Source organism: Hippopotamus amphibius, chromosome 7 (genome assembly GCF_030028045.1).
Source record: "Hippopotamus amphibius kiboko isolate mHipAmp2 chromosome 7, mHipAmp2.hap2, whole genome shotgun sequence".
NCBI lineage: Eukaryota > Metazoa > Chordata > Mammalia > Artiodactyla > Hippopotamidae > Hippopotamus > Hippopotamus amphibius.
This window is the reverse complement of record NC_080192.1, coordinates 24,549,033-24,568,156: the sequence shown is the minus strand read 5'-3', so window position 1 is coordinate 24,568,156 and position 19,124 is coordinate 24,549,033. Positions and strand designations below refer to the sequence as shown.

The 19,124-nt window shown below is 36.8% G+C and overlaps 1 protein-coding gene across 2 annotated transcripts in view; it reads left to right on the top strand.

Moving 5' to 3' along the window:
* The window catches only part of CFAP54 (cilia and flagella associated protein 54), a 277,803-nt gene that overhangs the window by 42,499 nt on the left and 216,180 nt on the right, over positions 1 to 19,124 (top strand). For both annotated transcript variants that reach the window (XM_057741715.1, XM_057741714.1), the window contains exons 15-20: positions 730 to 806; positions 6,760 to 6,888; positions 7,251 to 7,377; positions 10,560 to 10,646; positions 10,738 to 10,859; positions 18,179 to 18,355. In XM_057741715.1, coding sequence (XP_057597698.1) covers positions 730 to 806; positions 6,760 to 6,888; positions 7,251 to 7,377; positions 10,560 to 10,646; positions 10,738 to 10,859; positions 18,179 to 18,355 — 719 coding nt within the window. The remainder of the gene's footprint in view (positions 1 to 729; positions 807 to 6,759; positions 6,889 to 7,250; positions 7,378 to 10,559; positions 10,647 to 10,737; positions 10,860 to 18,178; positions 18,356 to 19,124) is intronic.

The following is a 19,124-nucleotide window of genomic DNA, read 5'->3' as shown; positions in this document are numbered from 1 at the left end:
AATTTTTATAACTTTTCCAACAATGTTCTTCTCATCATCTTATTGGCACATAAAACACAAAGTACAGATCATTCTTTATATGTTAATTATGATAATCTGTTTCAAGATATTTATTAGTCTGTTTATTAAATAATTCATTGTTTAATTGGAATTACTGAATAATTTTTAGACTAGGAAACTAGCATTGACATATACATTTTTATTATTTGTATTCTTCTGATTCAAGCCAGGCTTTTCTGTCATTTGTCTAAATTTACTGTTATTTTCTGAATGCTTTTCAATGGACTTTCTATAGAATATATAGAAAGACCAATCTCTTTACCATAATATTGCCTTGCTGATAATCAAGTTTTTTGAGTTGGTTTGTTGTATTATAAGATGCTTTTATGTTAACTTACATAAAGACAAAATGTAATTATGTGGAAGAAATAATTCGTTATTCAGCTTCTAAGTGTTGAATCATTTCTAAATGAGCATAAAAAGATAACTAATTTAGCATAATGTTTTTTATGATTATGATTCACTATTATATTTCCATTTTTCTCTTTCATCCTTTTATTTTCTGTGGTCCTTCTTTCTTTTTGTTTTTTTCTCTCTCCTATTCTCCTCCTCTTCCTATTTTTCCTCTTTTTATTCTCCTTTTCCTTTTTCTCTTCTCTCCCTCCCTCCCTTCCTTCCTTCTTTCCTTTCCTTCCTTCCTTCCTCTCTTTCTTGCTCTCTATTTTTCAGATATGTCTTTAAGGAAAGGGACTAGTGAATTCCTTGGGACTCAGAAAGGGTGCATGGAAATGCTTCCAATATTAAAGGTATTGCAAAATATTTTAGAAAATATAGTTAAAAACGTGAATTTTAATTTTCAAATAATATTAAACTTGTAAATGTATAATGGTTAATTTTGGAAGTAATTTTGAATATTTAATATCCGAGAAATTATGGTTTCTGTATACATTGTGAACTATAGGGATATTTTTCTACCTTTTGTTTTTACTTCAGAAAATAATTAGCTCCAAAAATAAGCTAGATAAAGCATCTTAGAAGAATTTATGGTTAATTACTATTGATATTTTGAATATGTTGTGAGTCATGGATTCATAGAGCAGAGATGTTCTACTTAGCATTTACTTCTGACAGATTAGTTACAGTCCTAGAACAGTCCATGGCACGCAGCAAATTCTCAGTGAATGTTAGCTTAATGGAAGGAAGAAGATGAGGGAGACAAATGGTCATTCATCTTTCTGATTATAGTTTTCTTATTATATTTGAATTATTTTTGTACATCATGAATTGTGTTGACCTGTAGATCTGAATGGGAGCCTAGGGAATTATCTCACATATGTAATAAACATTCGTTTATTTATAGGCAGGAACTAGAATAGCAAACTTTTTTGTGAACTCTGTTCTATATGATGCTAGTACTACCCTTCAGAAGAGGATGCCAGGGACAAGTAACCTTGGCTGACTTTGGATTAAACACAACAGGTGCCTTACTGTATGACTTCTCAGGGGCATTAATTTACTCATGAGCAAATGAAACCTTTCTTGGTTTTCCAAGAAGGAGATACAGAATGCCATGTGTTCCATCATTGAAAATAAAACCAATTTTACTTACTTAGGACACGAGTGTTCATGGACCACAGTTGAAAAATACTTTTCTACAGAGGAAGCCAGTGATCTATATTTTGGTTTACCTGATTAATTAAAAAACTATAATTTTAAATTACATAAGTTGTGTTAACGTTAGAGGATGTTTCAAGGTATAAAAAAAAGGAAGAAAAAAATCTGTAATTTCACCATATGGATCTAACCATGATCATTTTCTATATTTTCTCCTAGTCTTTTTCAGTTTTTAACATAGTAACATTCTAATGTTTTTTCTTAACATTAATTCACCAGCACTTTTTCCTGTTGCTAAATATTAATCCTCATGATTACTATATTTTCTCTGAAAAAAGGATTTGATATATATGACATAAAATTATGAAGAGTATTATAATGAAGACTCATTCTCCCATCATTGTTTTAAGAAACAAAACATTACTAGTATAGTTGAAATTTAACTCCTCCACTAACTGCTCCTGATCACATTGCCTTTTCCCCTACCTGGGAGTAACTGCAGTTCTAAATATAGTGATCATAAATTTCAGGCATTTTAGTACTTTTTGTTTTTTAAATTTTTTGACTGCACCACACAGCATGTGGAATCTTAGTTCCCTGACCAGGGATAAAACCCATGCCCCCTGCATTGGACGCCCAGAGTCTTAACCACTGGACCACCAGGGAAGTCCCCGTTTTAGTCCTTTATTATGTATGTGTGTAACCTTAAGCAGTATTGTTTTTAAATTTATATAAATGGTGTCATACTGTGTGTATTCTTCTGCAGCTCATTTTTTTTTTATCTCAGTACTGTGTTTGTGAGGTTTACTCAAGTTGATTTGTGTAGTCATAGTGGCCGTTTTCACTACTACATTTTACTTGATCAAGGTTGCACAGTAAGTGGATTTGAACTTAGATGTGTTTCCCTCAAAGTTCAGGCATTTAGCCACTATGCTATGCTGCCTCTTGATTAAAAAAAAAGTATCTTCAGGACATTTGTATAAATTACATTTTTCTAATACATAAAAAAATACAAGTCCTAAGAAACTGGGTACAAATCAAATATCATGATTATATCAAAGGACTGGGGGAGTATTCTGAATTTACTTTCTTGAATATAATGTTCATCTTCTAATAAGAGGTTTCAGGGAATGCAATTTTGAGTTTTTTACGCTGTATTGTGTCTTCTGAAGAGAGAGAGAATTGAGAAATACTAAATTGGGAACAGAGAATGTTTGAAGTGCATAAGAGATTGAGAGGACATGATAGCTGTCTGTTAGGGGGTTTTCAGGGATCATGTATGGTGCTGGCTAAATATGTAGCTTCCAATTTCCCATTCTAGATGTGCTGAATCATAGTGTCAGATGTGAGGTTTTGAAAGGTTATAATTCAGGTATGAAGTTCTTAAAAGTTTGCCAGGTAGATTCTTAAGGAAACTAGAATTTTTTTTAAACTCTTTATTGGAATATAATTGCTTTACACTTTTGTACCAGCTTTTGAGGGGAAACTGGAATTTAAGAATTACTGACTCAGTGGACTAGCCCCCATTCTGAGTCTTCATAGGGCAGGAATAGGAATACTAGTAGAAGTTAACAAAGTGCTAGATTTTGGCTTGGATGGAAAAATTCTGGCACTTAAAAGCACTAAATGAAGTGGATTTCTTAAAGGTGACCATGAAGAAACTGAAAACCATTTATGAACTATTGCTACTGTGCTTAAATTGGAAAAATGCACCCTTTCCTTAATAGGATTTATTGCCATCTGCTGGGAAATTGTCAAAATAAATACAGAAGTCTATGATGACTACAGTGGAAATGGCACCCCTAAAACTGTGCCATGTGTTACCTGCTCAGCTGTACTGGGGCATGTGGTAGATGGAATAGGGGTGATTCATTGGTGTGGTCTAAGGGCATAGAAGTTGGTATTGGGAGACTTGGAGTTGAATCCTGACTTTAATGTTGACTGTGTGATCTTGAATAAACTATTTAATCTGTTTGAATATAAGTGTCCTCCTCCGTAAAATTATAACAATAGTATCTATTCTACTGGTAGCGTTTAAGTGATACAGTTCAAATGAGATGTTGGTAACATTGTGGAAACCAGTAACTGGCACATGGTGGCAACTCAGTTTTTCTCTTATGTTTCACAAAGGGCACTGAATCTCAACCTAGAGTCTCAGACCTATGTGGAAGGGAGTGAAGTGGGGAGGAGTGAGAATTTATTGTAAGGAGAGTCCAAAATCCATATGCTCACCTAGCAGAGTCTGCAGGTGGGATAAATTATATATCTCGCATATACACATGCAACTATTTAAGAAAACACATAAGGTGCTGTTGTGATTATATTTTAAAAAACAAAGTTTTACTGATTACATAGCTGTTTTGGACAAATGGACTATAAAGTCATAATAATTAGTAAGTACCTCATAGGATTATGGTAATTTAAAAATGTTTTAGTTCAGTATTAGCTGTGATGATGACAGAGATGACGGTGGTGGTGCTGGCAGTGCTAGAATGTGGGTGTGGGGGGATTTGAAACTTTTTAGTGTTAAAATGTACCCTTAGAAACTTATGCTTGTGGCAAAACAGAAAAGCAGATGACCTGAAAACCCTCTTGCTACAAAACACCTAGAAATTTTGGACAGAATTGAACAAATATCCTCAAAGCACACCACAGAGCTCACAGGAAAGTAAGGTAAATCCCAGGGGCCAAAAGAGAAAGGGGAACCGAAAACCAGAATGCTAAGTTTATGAATAGATGCTGCAGTAGGTTGCTGGCTCCGTTACAAAGAAACTTAGATTAACAACCATCTAGGGACAAGAGATGAGCCTTGGGCACATGAAAGGTGGTGCTTGGGACTCAGACTCACACATTTAGTTCGAGCCTATAATACTCATCTTAGGAAACGGTCGACTAGAAAAATATCTGCCTATTTGGCAGGGAGGTTTCTCAATTTGGGTACTGAAAAGTGGAGTAAATGGGAGAACATCTCTCTTCTTAATAATTTGGGCCTGCCCTCATGTAGGTCCATAATTCAAACTTATGTTCCTTGGGTTGCTTGGGAACCTCCCTGAGCCTGTGATTCTTTTTTGTTTTTTTAATTTAAGAACATTTTTAATTTTTAGAAATATTTTATTGAAGTGTAGTTGATTTACAATGTTGTGTTAATTTCTGCTGCACAGCAAAGTGACTCATTATGCATATACATTTTTTCATATTCTTTTCCATTATGGTTTATCACAGGATATAGAATATAGTTCCCGGTGCTATACAGTAGGACCTTGTTGTTCATGAGCCCGTGATTCTTGAAATATATATCTTTAAAGAATCTGTATAATCAAATTATGTATTTTCTAGAATGCAAGGATGAGTTAACGTTAGGAAATCTATAATGCAACACACCACATTAGTGGATGCAAAGGAAAAAATGTGACCACCTCATTAGATAGAGATGCAACTAAAAGCATTTGACAAAATTCAGCAACCACCTTTTAAAAAAATAACTCTTAACAAGTTAGGAATAGAAGAGAACTTCTGTATCCCATAAGGGGTATCATGCAAGACCTTTAATGACTGTTACCCCTACAGTAAAAGATGAAAAGCAGTCCCTTTATACGGATATAACAACTTAAAGATATCTGTCATTCTTCTGATCAACATGTCCTAAGGGCCTTAGACAGCTGTGTGAAAAAAGAGTAGCAGAAGGAAAGGTATAAGGATTGTAAAGAAAGGATCAGGCTAGTATAATACATTACACACTTTTAGTAATAGCAGTCTAAACGTTCATCAGTGGAAGAGTGAATAAGTGAATTGTGATGTAGTCCTCAGTATAACACCATTTCATTACAGCCATGAAGGTGAATGAACTAGAGTGGGCTTGAACTAGAGTCAGCTGGGCATCTTTGCCATCCACTTCTAGAGTCATCTTCACACTCTAGGGGGAAAACCTGGAACTACATTTCCCACCATCTCATTTCTATATGGTTCTAGGTTTGTCTTCCAGTGAGGGACATTTGCATGAATTTGTAATGCACAAGGGAAGAGAGAGTTCTTATTCTGCTGTAGCAGATGGAAGGAGTTAATTGACCAGCCTCACTGAGCAAGCCCTTCCAATTCACTTGCTTCAGTGCAGTAGACACTTGAGGTTGACACCTGCCTCCTGAATTCTCAGATTCCCACGTGCAGTAAAATCATCACTGGCAGCTTTCTTGATCTTTGCTCCCCCAGGTCTTGTAGCAGTGATGGACACTTGTAGTTCTGTGCATTAAATCTCTTTCTGCTTGGAATGCCTAGAGTTACTCTGTGTCCCTAACTAAACCCTGGCTGACATCTGAGTTGCAGGAGGTTTTGATGACATATGGTTGAGTGAAAAAAGTGAACCGCAGAATTTTACAAGAGAATTAAAAATATGCAAAGCAATATTGCATATTGTTAATGGACACTTACACATGTAGTAAAAGTTTAAAAACATGCAAAAGAATGGTAAAAACCAAATTCAAAGACAGTGGCTACCTCTAGGGGCAGAGAAGAGGAACGTTATTGTGAACACTTTTACAGGGGATTTAAGTGATCTGCATGAATGTGTTTGCTTTATTTCCTAAAAATTTTCAGAAGAAAATATGAAAAATTAGAAAGTTTGAGCAAAGCTGGATGCTCTTTATGTCATTCTCCGTGTTTGTCTTTCTGTAAGGATAATTATAATGAGAAGATGTTTAGTTTTTGAATATCACAATGTAGACCATTGGATTTGATGACCTTTCAGCTCTGAGGTTAAAAAAAACCCCCAAAACCCCCCAAAAAACCCCCAAAATTTTCAAAATAAAGTATGTGAAAATGACAAATTACAAATTATATTTTTAAAATTTGCCTATGTGTTTGGTACGATCAGAATTTCGAGAATCATAAAAGGAAGTTATATACATGTTTGTGAAGAGTTTAACATTTGGAAAAATGATGTGAACGGTATTTGTTATTTCACCTTTATTAATAGTACTCCACATTTAATCAAAAACAGATATACTTAGTAAAAAATATGACATTAAATAGACCTTGATCTATTTAGATTTGTTATTTGGTTTTGAATTATTGTTAATAGCAGTTTGGAAGTGTTGCACATGATTTTCCCTTAAATTTAATTTTTCTGTTTTGTTTATAAAATTACTTTAGAAGAAACCCGAGGAACAGTTATTTTTGGCCTACGAACTTCTTGACAAAGCCATTGGTGGAATAAATTTGAATTGCATGTTAACTGCTTTGCCAAGTGGATCATCAGTGATTGACCATTGCTATGCCATGGTGAGAATGAGAAACTCTTACATTAGAGTTGTTTTGTTTAACTAGGAAGAGGGCTGGCCTTGCAAATAGGTAAGTAAAGCATGGTTTGTGGTGGCGTCCCTCTCACAGGCCAGAAATAGATCCCCCTTTTCCCAGAAGAAATCAAGGAGGGTGAGGAGTCTTTGAATCTGTCCCTGAAGAGACTGCTGGTGAACTTGAAAAGCAGATTCATTAGTGTGTAAGCCAGACTGTAGCACTGAGAAGTGAGCAGACTTTAATGGCTAAGGGTAAAATGATAACTTGAGTGATAAGAGGATAGAGCTATTTTTAGTACGTTTTGATAACTGTATTCCTTTTTAATTTTTACTTCAATTCTACCGAAGCACCCGCACTATGTAGACGGAGACATATGCAAACCAGTCACACCGAATAGTTTCATGATGGATTTGCATCTTGAACTGATTCAAGCCCAGCACCGAATAGCTGTTGTGCTTCTTGACCAGTTGCAAGGTAGTAGCCGTCAAAGCAAATAACTTGTTCTGAATCAATTTTAAGACAAATTCAAGTACAGAATCAGTTTAATTTGTAAATAGTGTTCTTGTTGACTGTGTGTTTTTCAGATTAATTTCATTCTTTAATTTTTTCTTACTTCTCTGATAAATACCAGTAGGTGTCTTTCATTACTTTATACCTTGCATAGCAAATCAGTAAACTTCTAAAAAATTAAATTGTTTGCGTAACAGGAAATTATTGGTATTTTCTTAATTTAATTAAGCAAACATTTATTGATTGCCTATCAAGATCTGGGAACCATATTAGGCTTGGTCCAGATAAGACACAGCCTTTAATTTTGAGCTTCTAGATAAGTAAGCCAGCTATAACAGTCAAGGTTAATAAATGCAATAGAGGTGGGCTCAGAGTGTTTGTTATGGGCACACAAAAGAGTACAGCAGACAAGAAAGTCAGGCTTCTCGGAAGAGGTGATAGTTGACCAGAAAGCTAGTAAATGTCTTTGTGAAGAAAACTGAAAAGGAGGCAGTCATTTTGAATGGAGAAATCAACTTTTAGCAAGGTGGAAGCAAACAGGTATACGAAGTCCAGAAACCTCTGGAATTCTCTTATGGCTGCAGTAAAGAGCACACTTGGGAGACTGACACAAATAATCACAGATCACAGATCTTGAGGTGTTAAAGGTGGGGTTATATTTTATCCTGGAAGCTGTTGAAAAATTTAGAAGGACATCTGTGATAGCAGGACAGAGGATAGATGAATGGGATCTAAGTTGTTTTTGCCCCATTATTAGGTAAAGAGGTCAGATATTTAAAAAAAAAAAAGCCAATAGTATTACTAGTGTGCATATAGAAACACAATTACTCGAGTTTCAGAATAAGATTTTAAACATCATTTGGTCTAAAATCTCTGCTGTTTGAGGTTAAATTTTGATAATGCCACATTACTCCTGGCATGATTGCATAATCAGTATTCATTTAACTACGCCTTCCTCATTTTAAATTACTGAGTAATTATAAAATAGAACTGAGTGTTCCAGCGAAACGTGATTTCTGATCTCTGTTGAATACATTCAGATGTCACATCATATATACAGCTAAATAAATTTAATCAGATGCTGGTTAATTAAATAATTTTTGAGCGCACACTTTTCCTCCTCAGCTTTATTAAGATATAATTAACATACAATATTCTGTAAGTTCAAGGTGTACAAGGTGTAGATTTGATACACTAACATATTGCAGAATGATTACTGTCATAACGTTAGCTAACACCTCTAGTATGTCACGTAATTACCATTTCTTTTTTTGTGGTGAGAACACTCAAGATTTACTCACTTGGCAACTTACAAGCATATACTACAGTATTATTAACTATGATCCATGCTGTACATTAGGGCCCCAGAACTTATTCATCCTGTGACTGGAAATTTGTACCCCTTCACCAATATCTCTCTATCTCCCCACTCCCTTAGCTCCTGGTAACCACCACTCTACTCTCTGTTTCTATGAATTCGGCTTTTTTAGATTCCACATATAAGTGCTGCCCCACAGTATTTGTCTTTCTCTGTGTGACTTACTTCACCTAGCATAATGCCCTCAAGCTCCATCCACATTATTGCAAATGGCACAATTTCCTTCTTTCTCATGACTGAATAATATTCCATTGTGTGTGTGTGCGCGTGTAGGTATGTATATACATGTGTGTGTGTGTGTTTACATGGGATTATATTTCTCTGCAATATCTCTGGGTCTGCTTGATGTTTTTCTCTGCTTTTTAAAAATTTTTTTATTAAAAAAGTTTATTTACTTATTGGCTGTGTCGGGTCTTAGCTGCACGCGGAACCTTTTGCTGAGGTGCACAGGCTCTGTGGCTGTGGGGCGCAGGCTTAGCTGCCCCACGGCATGTGGGGTGTGGGCCGTGGGATCTTAGTTCCCCAACCAGGGATCAAACTGGCATCGCCTACGCTGCAAGATGGATTCTCAGCCACTAGACTACCAGGGGAGTCCCCTTCTCTGCCTTATTAAACTGCCACCCTAGCACAGATGATCACTTTTTTGCTCCCGTCATTCTTCACTCTTGTATGCTGCTGTCTGACTAATGTTGCCTCACTACTGCTTTTGTCATTCTTATTCAGGAACTTTACAATGATTGTCTGTTGATGACTGTGACATTAAATATGACTCCTGTATTGGGCATTCATACGTTTCTTGCAGTCTTATCCTTCTTATCTCCAATGATTGTAATCATGAGAGCTATCACTTAATTAGCATTTATGATACCCTAGGTACTGAGAGAACGATGCGTTATTTTCTGCTTTGTGTTGCTGTTTCCGTGCAGATAAATTTCCTTATCCTTTGCCATTAAAGAAACCTTATACCCTTTAATGGTGTCTGTTGGCATCTTTTCATCAATCAGTCATCATCCCATGGTGACTCAAGTGTATTAGCACAAATAATTAAACCTCAGTAAAAGGGGTTTATTGTAAGGTTACTACAGGTACCCTCATGTACCTTTAAGGACAAAAAACAAAATATTGGCAGGTGTCTTGAGGACCAGACCTGGAAAGTCAAGAATCAGAGCAATATTCTCCACCTCCCTGGACCAGCATACCTTCAATTTCTTCTCCCTCATCCTTTCATCCTCTTTCCTGGACCACAATGATGGTCATCCCAGTTGCACACCAGGCTCTCTCACTGCTCACAATCAACTGGCAATAATTTGTTTGTTAGCTGAAAATCTTGAGAGAGGCTCTGATTTTATCAACCACAGATAGAGGAGAGTGGAGGTCTTCCTGTGGTACCCAGAGCTCTTGCAAGAACCATGGATGGAGCAATTTTGAAAAGTTTATGAAGAGGGAAAGTGAACAAAAATAGGTTGGATCCTATTTATCAACCTTCAAGATGATTTTATTTAAGGTGAAATAGAAAATCAAATATTTTTAAAATTTAAAAATTCTTGGTGTTCTCATACGGTGGCAAATAAAAGAGAATTTAACAATAAAACTGTATTAGATTTGTTTGAATTTTTACCTATTAATGAAAAAAGATGACATATGATAGAGGAAGTGATAATTTTACAAATAGATAGTTACTTTTTAGTGTTTGGAAAATACTTCCTTTCTTGAACATAAACCTAATTGTAATGTCAATCTCCTTCTTCTCCTTCTTCTTCTTCTTCAGTTTTGCAGACTCCAACTGTTAGCAAAAATATATCTACCAAAGGTCCTGAAAAGCTAAAAAAACCTGGAAGTCCTGATTGTTTTACAGGTAATTAAAATTTGGTTAACTGTCTTTCCACATTTTTTTAAAAATAGTTTTTATGTTGCCCTTTTGGTAAAATATTTGTTTGTTTTTACAGAATTAAGTGTAATGAATGAGATAAGGAAGAATAAGCTATCCAAAGCAATTTACTTGATGCAGAAAACCCTTCTAATGTTTGAGAAAGATGCAACGTGTACATCTCTACATAACTTCTTAACGGTAACATTTCTTCTTTTAGTCCTGAGACACAACCCCTGTTAAAAATGAATGATTTATTTCTCTTTGCTAAAAATAATGTGTTGCCCTTAACATTAGATGATGAACTTTCAGATTTGCTGTGTCTACTCCTCTCTTTGTGAGGTGAAATAGTTCTAAGCAGGGAGACTAATCTGTTTCTAACCTGTAACTAATATGTATCTAAACTAATCTACCCTGAACTTCCCTGAAATGAGAAGTTCTCTCTCTGCAGGGGGGACCTTACCTAGGGAGCCAAGTAAAATCAGGATTCAAAATGAGGTAAATTGTAGACTGTGAGTGACACTGTGCCAGCATAAATGCATTCCTTACTGTAGAACTAAAATACTTAAAGTCCACAGGCTAAGGTACATTCTCCCAGATGGAAATTGCTGGTTTATGGACCAGTTGCTTTGCTGTTGTCTCTCTCTGACCTGGACATTGTTGTCTTCTTACTAATTCATTGTATGTTAATTTTTTTTTAATTCCTGAGGGGAACCACATTTCTGTTTTATTTTTGCCCCTGTGTATCACAAAAGTTTGGCTGAAAGAATGGCACATGATGGGAAGGGATACAAGTAGCTTGACTGACAAGGGAAAAGAAAGAGTAGGTCAAAGTTAGGGAGAGGATACAGAACTTAAGAAGAGTTTGACATGCAGTGGGGTCCTCTAGTAGAAGAGGGAAGGGGATGAGATGGAAAGCACACGTAAAGTGATTTATTTTCAATGGAGGGTGGCCCCACCTCATCCTCTGATGTAAAAGGGAAGGAGGAATAGACAGATGTAGATTTCAGTGAGTCCATTGGTGTGGAGGCAGAGAGTTGAGTGGATGCCTTCTTATCTCAATCATCTGTTAATGTAGAAGGCAAGGAAATCTGCTACCCATAGAGAGTGAGGGTGGGTAGCTGGACTGAGGAGAGAGAAGGTGATTGGAGAGTGGAGAGGAATGGATGAGGGAGCTGACTGTTAAAGGACTGGCCAGCATCCTGAAGTTCTAGCTGAGGTTGAAGACCATGGATTTTCAGGAGGCTCCATCTGCATGCTGGTATGATATTACCCTGGTGTGGTATTCTTAGTAGCTGTGACAGCAGAATATTTGTGACAGTAGAGATTTGTACCAGATTAGATTCTTTAAAAAGTGCAAAAGTATAGGTTACAAGTTCATAATGAAAAATGGGTGCAGATTGAGTAGAGAAGGAAGAAACACCATCAAGGCTTACAAAGACTCAGTAGACTCCGGAGATGTCAAGAGATTGGGCATCTCTGTGAGGTCAGGGACCAGAAAATCAGAATCTGAGAGAGCGAGAAGGATAGGTGTTTGAAGTCAGAAAGTAGAATATTGGAATTTTAGATTTCTGGTATGTAGTATTTCCTGATCATAAGTCCATCACTTCATTCATCCAACGAATGTTTCTGAGTACCTGTGGTCCATTCAGCAAATGTTTTATTGCAAGATGACTATATGCCTGGTATTATGCTGAGTACAGGGGATGAAAACAAACAAAAATCCTTTCTTTATTCAACCATCGTTGATGGATTGCCTGCTCTCTGTGGTTTCTGCCTTCAGGATAAATCCAGTCTGTGGAAACAGACATGTAAGTAGGTGATTCTGAGTCATTGTCATAGGTGCTTTAATTGCAAGAGGGCCAGGGAAATTCAGGAAAGGAATACCTAACCCAACAGTGGGGAATGTTTGAGGAAATATGCAGAAAAGGTGACATGAAGTTGAATACTGAAAGACAGGCAGGAGTAGCCAGAGAAAGACAAAAGTGGAAAGGACATGCAAGGCAGAGAGAACAACCTGTGCAAAGGTCCTGAGGCTAGAAAGGTAATAGAGCGCTTGTAGTCCTGGAGGTCATTCAGTGTGACAGAAGCATAGATGGAATGGCAGAAGGGAGGAGGGTGTTTGGAGAGGATGGTAAGAGGTGAGGCCAGAGAGAATGTAGAGTCTAGTTCATAAGAAATCTGAAGATTCTGGATGGACAGATGCTATCAACGTTCAAGGTGGGGAAGTCTGTCCTGGCAGTATTAGGAGAGAGCCTCATGACATTAGAATTTCCAGCATTTGAATGAAGGAATTTGATGATGGAGTTGGATAGCCTCAGCTGACCAGGCCAAGTGGTGTCTGATCTCTGTTGGAAGACTGGACTCCTGGGGATATGTTAAGATCCGTTTTCTCAGCAGATGCTTCTGCGGCCACTTGCTACTGCCTAGTGCTTGGAGGACATAAGTACTTTAGTCCTGCTTCCATGGCAAGTAAAACTTATCTTTCTTTTAGAACTGTTTCTCTCAGGACTCATCTCATGACCTCTCAGAGTCCAGAGGGAGTAAAGCCTCTGGGATTTTCTCTTTTGTTTTATTATAATGCAATCTTGCCTTTATATTATCATAATATGCCCATTCCCCTGTTACGTTTCTATCTTTCTACCACTGTGGGAACACACTGGAGATATGAGAAGGGTGAAGTTTTCATGTTCTTCTCCTTGTGTATCTTTTCCTTCTATTTCTAAAATGAAACTATTTTAAGAAAAATTATAATATCCTCTTAGACTCATGAGAGGCATTTAGAGGCTCTACTTTTTATGAGGGGCCCTCCATAAGAATTGTCACCAGCTGGGAAATGTTGAATATTTATTTAGAAGTCCTGAAATCTTCTATAGCCACCTCTGCTCCTCTGTGGCAATTTTTTATCTTGGTGTTAAAGCTTAATGATCAGTCCTCGGGGTACTCTCATAAACAACGATGTTATGGCTCAAATAATTGCCAAAGTTTCTTTCCTTAAAGAAGACAAATAAATTTCTTTCCCTTGGCAATCATTTTCTTTTGGGCTATATTACAGCATGCTTTACATTATCATGATCTGGTAATAAAATTATCCCCAAATCAGTATCTGATGTGTCACCCGATACCATAAAAAAGATTTGAAAAGCCTGGGTCCTTGCAGAACTCTTAAATAATTCATACCCTGTCTTAGTTTTTCAGAAGTTTCCTGACCTTGTAGAGATGGATACTCGCATCAGGTGTCTGCTTTATGCCGAGTCCATTAAAGGTGGACTAGCTCGTTGCCGTGGATGAGGGGCAAACCTTCGATAAGAAGCTGTTAGCCTTCCAAAAGAGATGGCTGGCTTTTTTTCTTGATTGTGAGGATTTATTTTTCTCATTTTCCTGTCTTGGTTATTTGACTTCTGGAAGTCCATATTGGCGTTTTACACAGTATACCTCAGATTTATTTTAATGGATTGCATCTAGAACCAGCCTGAGATGTCCCTGATCTAATCAAATACAGGAATCATCATCTGGCTTATGGTCATCGCTCCTAGCTCCCTTCAGAGTCCAGCAGCCCAACACTCAACATCTTTGCAGAGCAGTTCCTCACTGGGACGAGGCAGGAATACTCCTCAATCCAAGTGCTAAGGGTAGCAGGGCAGGGTTGTATACTGTTGTTTTCTGTCCAGCATCTGTTTCCCCTTCCAAATATCACCTTTAGAGGAATTTCTTCTCCCCAGGAGATGTAATCAGGCAGGACTCTTCAGGGCCTCTCTTCTCAGCCAGCCAAGAGAAGGACCAGTGACCCAAGCTAGGCTGGTTAGCTGCTCCCTCCTTGGAATCTGAATCTGGAGCAGAGGGATAAAAAGATGAAAACTAGTTGGCATTCATTCATTCCAATGCCCCTGTCCTCTTCAGACTGTTTTAGTTGTGTTCTATAGACCCTCTTGCCTCTCTGGAGCTGCTGTGGTCCAAGCCTTGTTTTCCTGTTGCATCTGTTGGCAAAGAACCCTAACTGATGCATCTAGTGTTCCCCTAGGACTATTTGTTGCAACGTAAATCAATAATTGACATGATCTTAGCAGTTCCAAAATCCAGTCATAATATTTCAACTCTAAGCAAAGGAGCATTATAGATTAGCAGATTATTTTTTATAACCAACACAGAATCTAATTTTATGGTCCTAATTTGGAACCAGAACTAATTTAGAAGCCCAGGCCATTAGAGGTTCTAATCACGCCTGGCTCTAATATTTCCTGAATTTACATCTTGGTGGCCCCTAAATACAATTGTATTAACTATGTTAGCAGTAATTTGATTACCAAGTGAAATGATTTTTCCTGTTTTATGGCATTTTAGTCAAATAAATTCTTTTTGCTTTTTTGGGGGGAAAATATATGTAAGCCAATTTTTTTTTTCAGGAGATCTCAGTTCTTTTTGATTATTCCACGCTGAAGCCTTCCTCATAGAGAGTGAAACCCTTTTTGATTCTGACCCCCTTCTTATGATGTCATGTTTTGACCCCCAGTCTTCAAAAGATTTTAGCATATTTACGTTTTAGGGTTTTTTTTCTTTTAAATATTTTGAGGTTATTGCATAGAAAACTTCATCTAGGTTGCCTTTGCATGCTTCTTTTTAACTTTAGTTTGTATGAAGACAAGAAGTCATAGTAGTTAGGAGTATAAGGGCCTTGGGTTAGAGTTCTGGTTCTGCCACTTACTAGCTGTATGACCAAGGTCAAGTTACTTATGTGCTCTTAAATTTTAATTTCTTCATCTATACAATTGGTGTTCTTGGGAAGATTCAGTGAAATGCTGCCTATAAGCATTTGGCACAGAATAAGCAGTCAGTATATGTTAGCCATTATTCTTGTTCTTAATACTATTCTATCTACCACTTTAAGCACTCTGGAATATTCTATTTTATCATTTCAGAATGATTTTTGGTGCTTTAGATATATTTTTCTCTATCAAACTACACATTTCTTTCTGTCTTTTCTCTTAGACCTTATAAATTGTATATTTTATTCTCAGCAATATTCTCTGCCAGGATTCTGGGATATGACTTAACCTACTTTTCATCTCCTTCTGAAATGTACATAATATTGTTGAGAACCCAGAATATACCTTGGGAGATCTACTAGACGAGTAATAAATATAGTGCTTTATCATTCCAGCCTTATGATAGTTGTTTAGGTGTGTCTTAATCATACCTTTTCAGACTGCATTACATCTTTCCATAAGCGTTTTGCTGCACTGTGGATGTTAAGCTGTTTTCAAATGTATTTAATGTCAATCTGTCATCATAAGCCTTGAGTAACTCATAAAAAAGAGGCAGGTCACACGTTCTCTAATGGAAACTATAGGCAGAGAGGTGTTTGCATGCAGACAATAGTACTTTGGACTTCAGTACTATTGTTTTGTGGCAATAAAACAATACATTTTAAAAAAATTATTTAAAAAAATTGACATAGAGTTGCTGTACAACATTATATGAGTTTTAGGTGTACAATATAGTGATTCACAACTTTTAACGGTTATCCTCCATTTATAGTTATTATAAAATATTGGCTATGTTCCCTGTGTTGTACAGCATATCCTTGTAGCTTATTTTATATATGATGGTTTGTCCCTCTTAATCCCCTACCTCTATCTTGCCCCTCCACCCTTCCCTCTCCCCACTGGTAACCACTAGTTTGTTCTCTATATCTGTGAGTCTCTTTTTTGTTATATTCATTAGTTTAAAACAATACTTTTTGTTGGACATATTAAGCAGCATGTTGGCTTTGGATAGGCAACAGTCACATCCAAATTGATAACACTTTGTCTCTCCCAATTAAGTAGAGCTGGTTTTGTGGGAATTTTTCTTTCTTGATTTTTTTGGAACTTCTTTTCTAGTGATATTTCCTCCTTCTACTTGAGCAATCCCCTTTAAAAAAAACTCTAATCACTTTCTTTTTTTTATTGAGGTATAATTGTTATACAACATTATGTTAATTTCAAGTGAACAACATCATAATTCCATATTTATTTATGTTGCTAAATGGTCACCACAGGTCTTATTAACTCATGTTACTGTGTATTAATAACATTATTAACATTATTAATTTATTAACTTATGTATTCGTCACCAGTTACACATTTTTTTCTTGTAATGAGAACTTTTAAGATCTACACTCTTAGCAACTTTCACATATGCAGTACAGTATTATTAATTGTAGTCACCAGGCTGTACATTACATCTCTATGACTTATTTATTTTATAACTGGAAGTTTGTACCTTTGGCTTCACATATTTTACCCACCTCCCACCCTCTGCCTCTGGCAACCACCAATTTGTTCTCTGCATCTATAAGCTTGGTTTTTGTTAGATTCCACTTATATGTGAGATCATATGGTATTTTTCTTTCTCTGTCTAGCTTATTTCACTTAGCATAATGCCCTCAAGGTTGCAAATGGCAAGATTTCATTTTTTTTATGGCCGAATAATATTCCATTTATCTATCCATCTATCTATCCCACATTTTCTCTATCCATTCATCCAGTGGTAGAAATTTAGGTTGTTATAAATGATGTTGCAGTGAACATGGGGGTGCATATATCTTTTTGAATTAGTACACTAATTGCTTTCTTATAAGTGGAATTTTATTAGCAGCTCAATGATTTACCTTGCTAACTAAGATTTTAATTTCTGACTAACATTAGGTTTACCTTGAGTCCTATTTGGTCAAACTCCCACCTGTAGATGTCTGTCAAGGGAGCCCTGCTCTACTGGCACATCTGTCCTGGGGGGGCGGGGCAGGTAGGGGAGCTACTGCTGCTCTTTCATCCTAGGTAGAGGGTGGAAAGGTGGGTGACCCCCGCCCGGACGTGTGCTGGCTGTGTCCTCTGGGCTGACCTGGCACAGCTCATGCCTACACTCTATCACAGTCTTTTATGACACAATTTCTTCTACATTTAGGTCCTTACCCTTTTTTCCATCCCTTTTCTCCATTTTTCCCTGTTTGGTTGAATGAGTGAAAACGTGGAGGTGATGGAGGATGACACATGCCACCCTGTCTCCTTGATTGCCTCATTCAGTGATTCCACAGTTACACTCAGCTCCCTCCATGTGTATATAAATTAGCCTTTGGGTCCAGACTCCTAAGGTCTTTGGCATGTAGGCTGTAGAAATATACCTGAAATATGTATACCATTGAGGCTCAAAAAATACATATATCAAGACAATGTTGTTTAGGGACTTCCCTGGTGGTCCATTGGGTAAGACTCCATGCTCCCAATACAGGGGGCCCGGGTTTGATCCCTGGTCGGGAAACTAGATCCCGCATGTGTGCCACAACTAAGAGTCCACGTGCTGCAACTAAGGAGTCTGCATGCCACAACTAAGACCTGGCACAACCAAGATAAATAAATAAATAAATAAATAAATAAATAAATATTTTAAAAAAGATAATGTTGTGTAACATCACTAGAATTCTCCAAATAAAATGAAGTTCAAGCTCTTGAAATGTATCTTCCTACTTTCATATTTTATTATAGGAAGCATATTCTTTAATTGAGAAGACCGAAGCAGAACAAAATATACTGTATTCATATCAGAAATCTGTGGAAATTGCCAAAAGAAAGAAAAGCAGAGTCCCTCCTCCACCCGTCCTGCTATCCCGAACCCATTGTTCTGTGACATTAAAACCTGCTCCATTTATTTCTGATGTTAAGGTATGTTGTCCATTGCAATCTTTACCTCAAGCAAAGCAACATAAGTACTTTTATGACTATAATGATTGGTACTTTTATTGCTTTTAGGACTTGAATCATCTTATCTATAAGCACTGAACACTGGGATTCGTATTCTAATGTCTTAACTATACTTAGTTTCTTCACGACCCTTTTGCCTTTCATCTCCTCATAGCTTTGCTACACCCAAATATATAGTAAGAGAAATAAGAGAGAAGCATTTCTCTCTAAGTATCTTCCTCACCATGACATGGTCCTTGCTGACCTCCTGGAGTGCTCAGGATTGAGAAGGTTTCATTGAAATGGAATCAGACGTTTGAAGGGGATAGAAGTTACTCAGAACCAATGATGGAGATACAAACATTTGGGGGTCGTGAATTTAGAGGCTCTTGCTAAAGTTCTTCGGAGTAAATGGGGATTCTTTTAAACAAGTGATAATTCCAACCATGTAATATGTTGTAACTCTTTATGTATATATTGAAGCTCTTTCTCCAAGCCCCAGTGCCTTGGAACTTAGCCTAAGTGTGACTATAACTTTAGATGTAGTTTCCTCACAAGCATGTGGTTCCACCTAATTTATATTTTATGTATTTTTTTTCACCTAATTTATATTTTAAATGTTATATTTTCCTCTTTTGGGTGATGAACTTCATGCTCTTTGATGCTGTATAAAAAACAAAGTTGTTTCTTTGGTTCTCCTTAGGATGTTCTGCTTGAACTTACATTGACTTGATACAGTGGAAAGGGCATG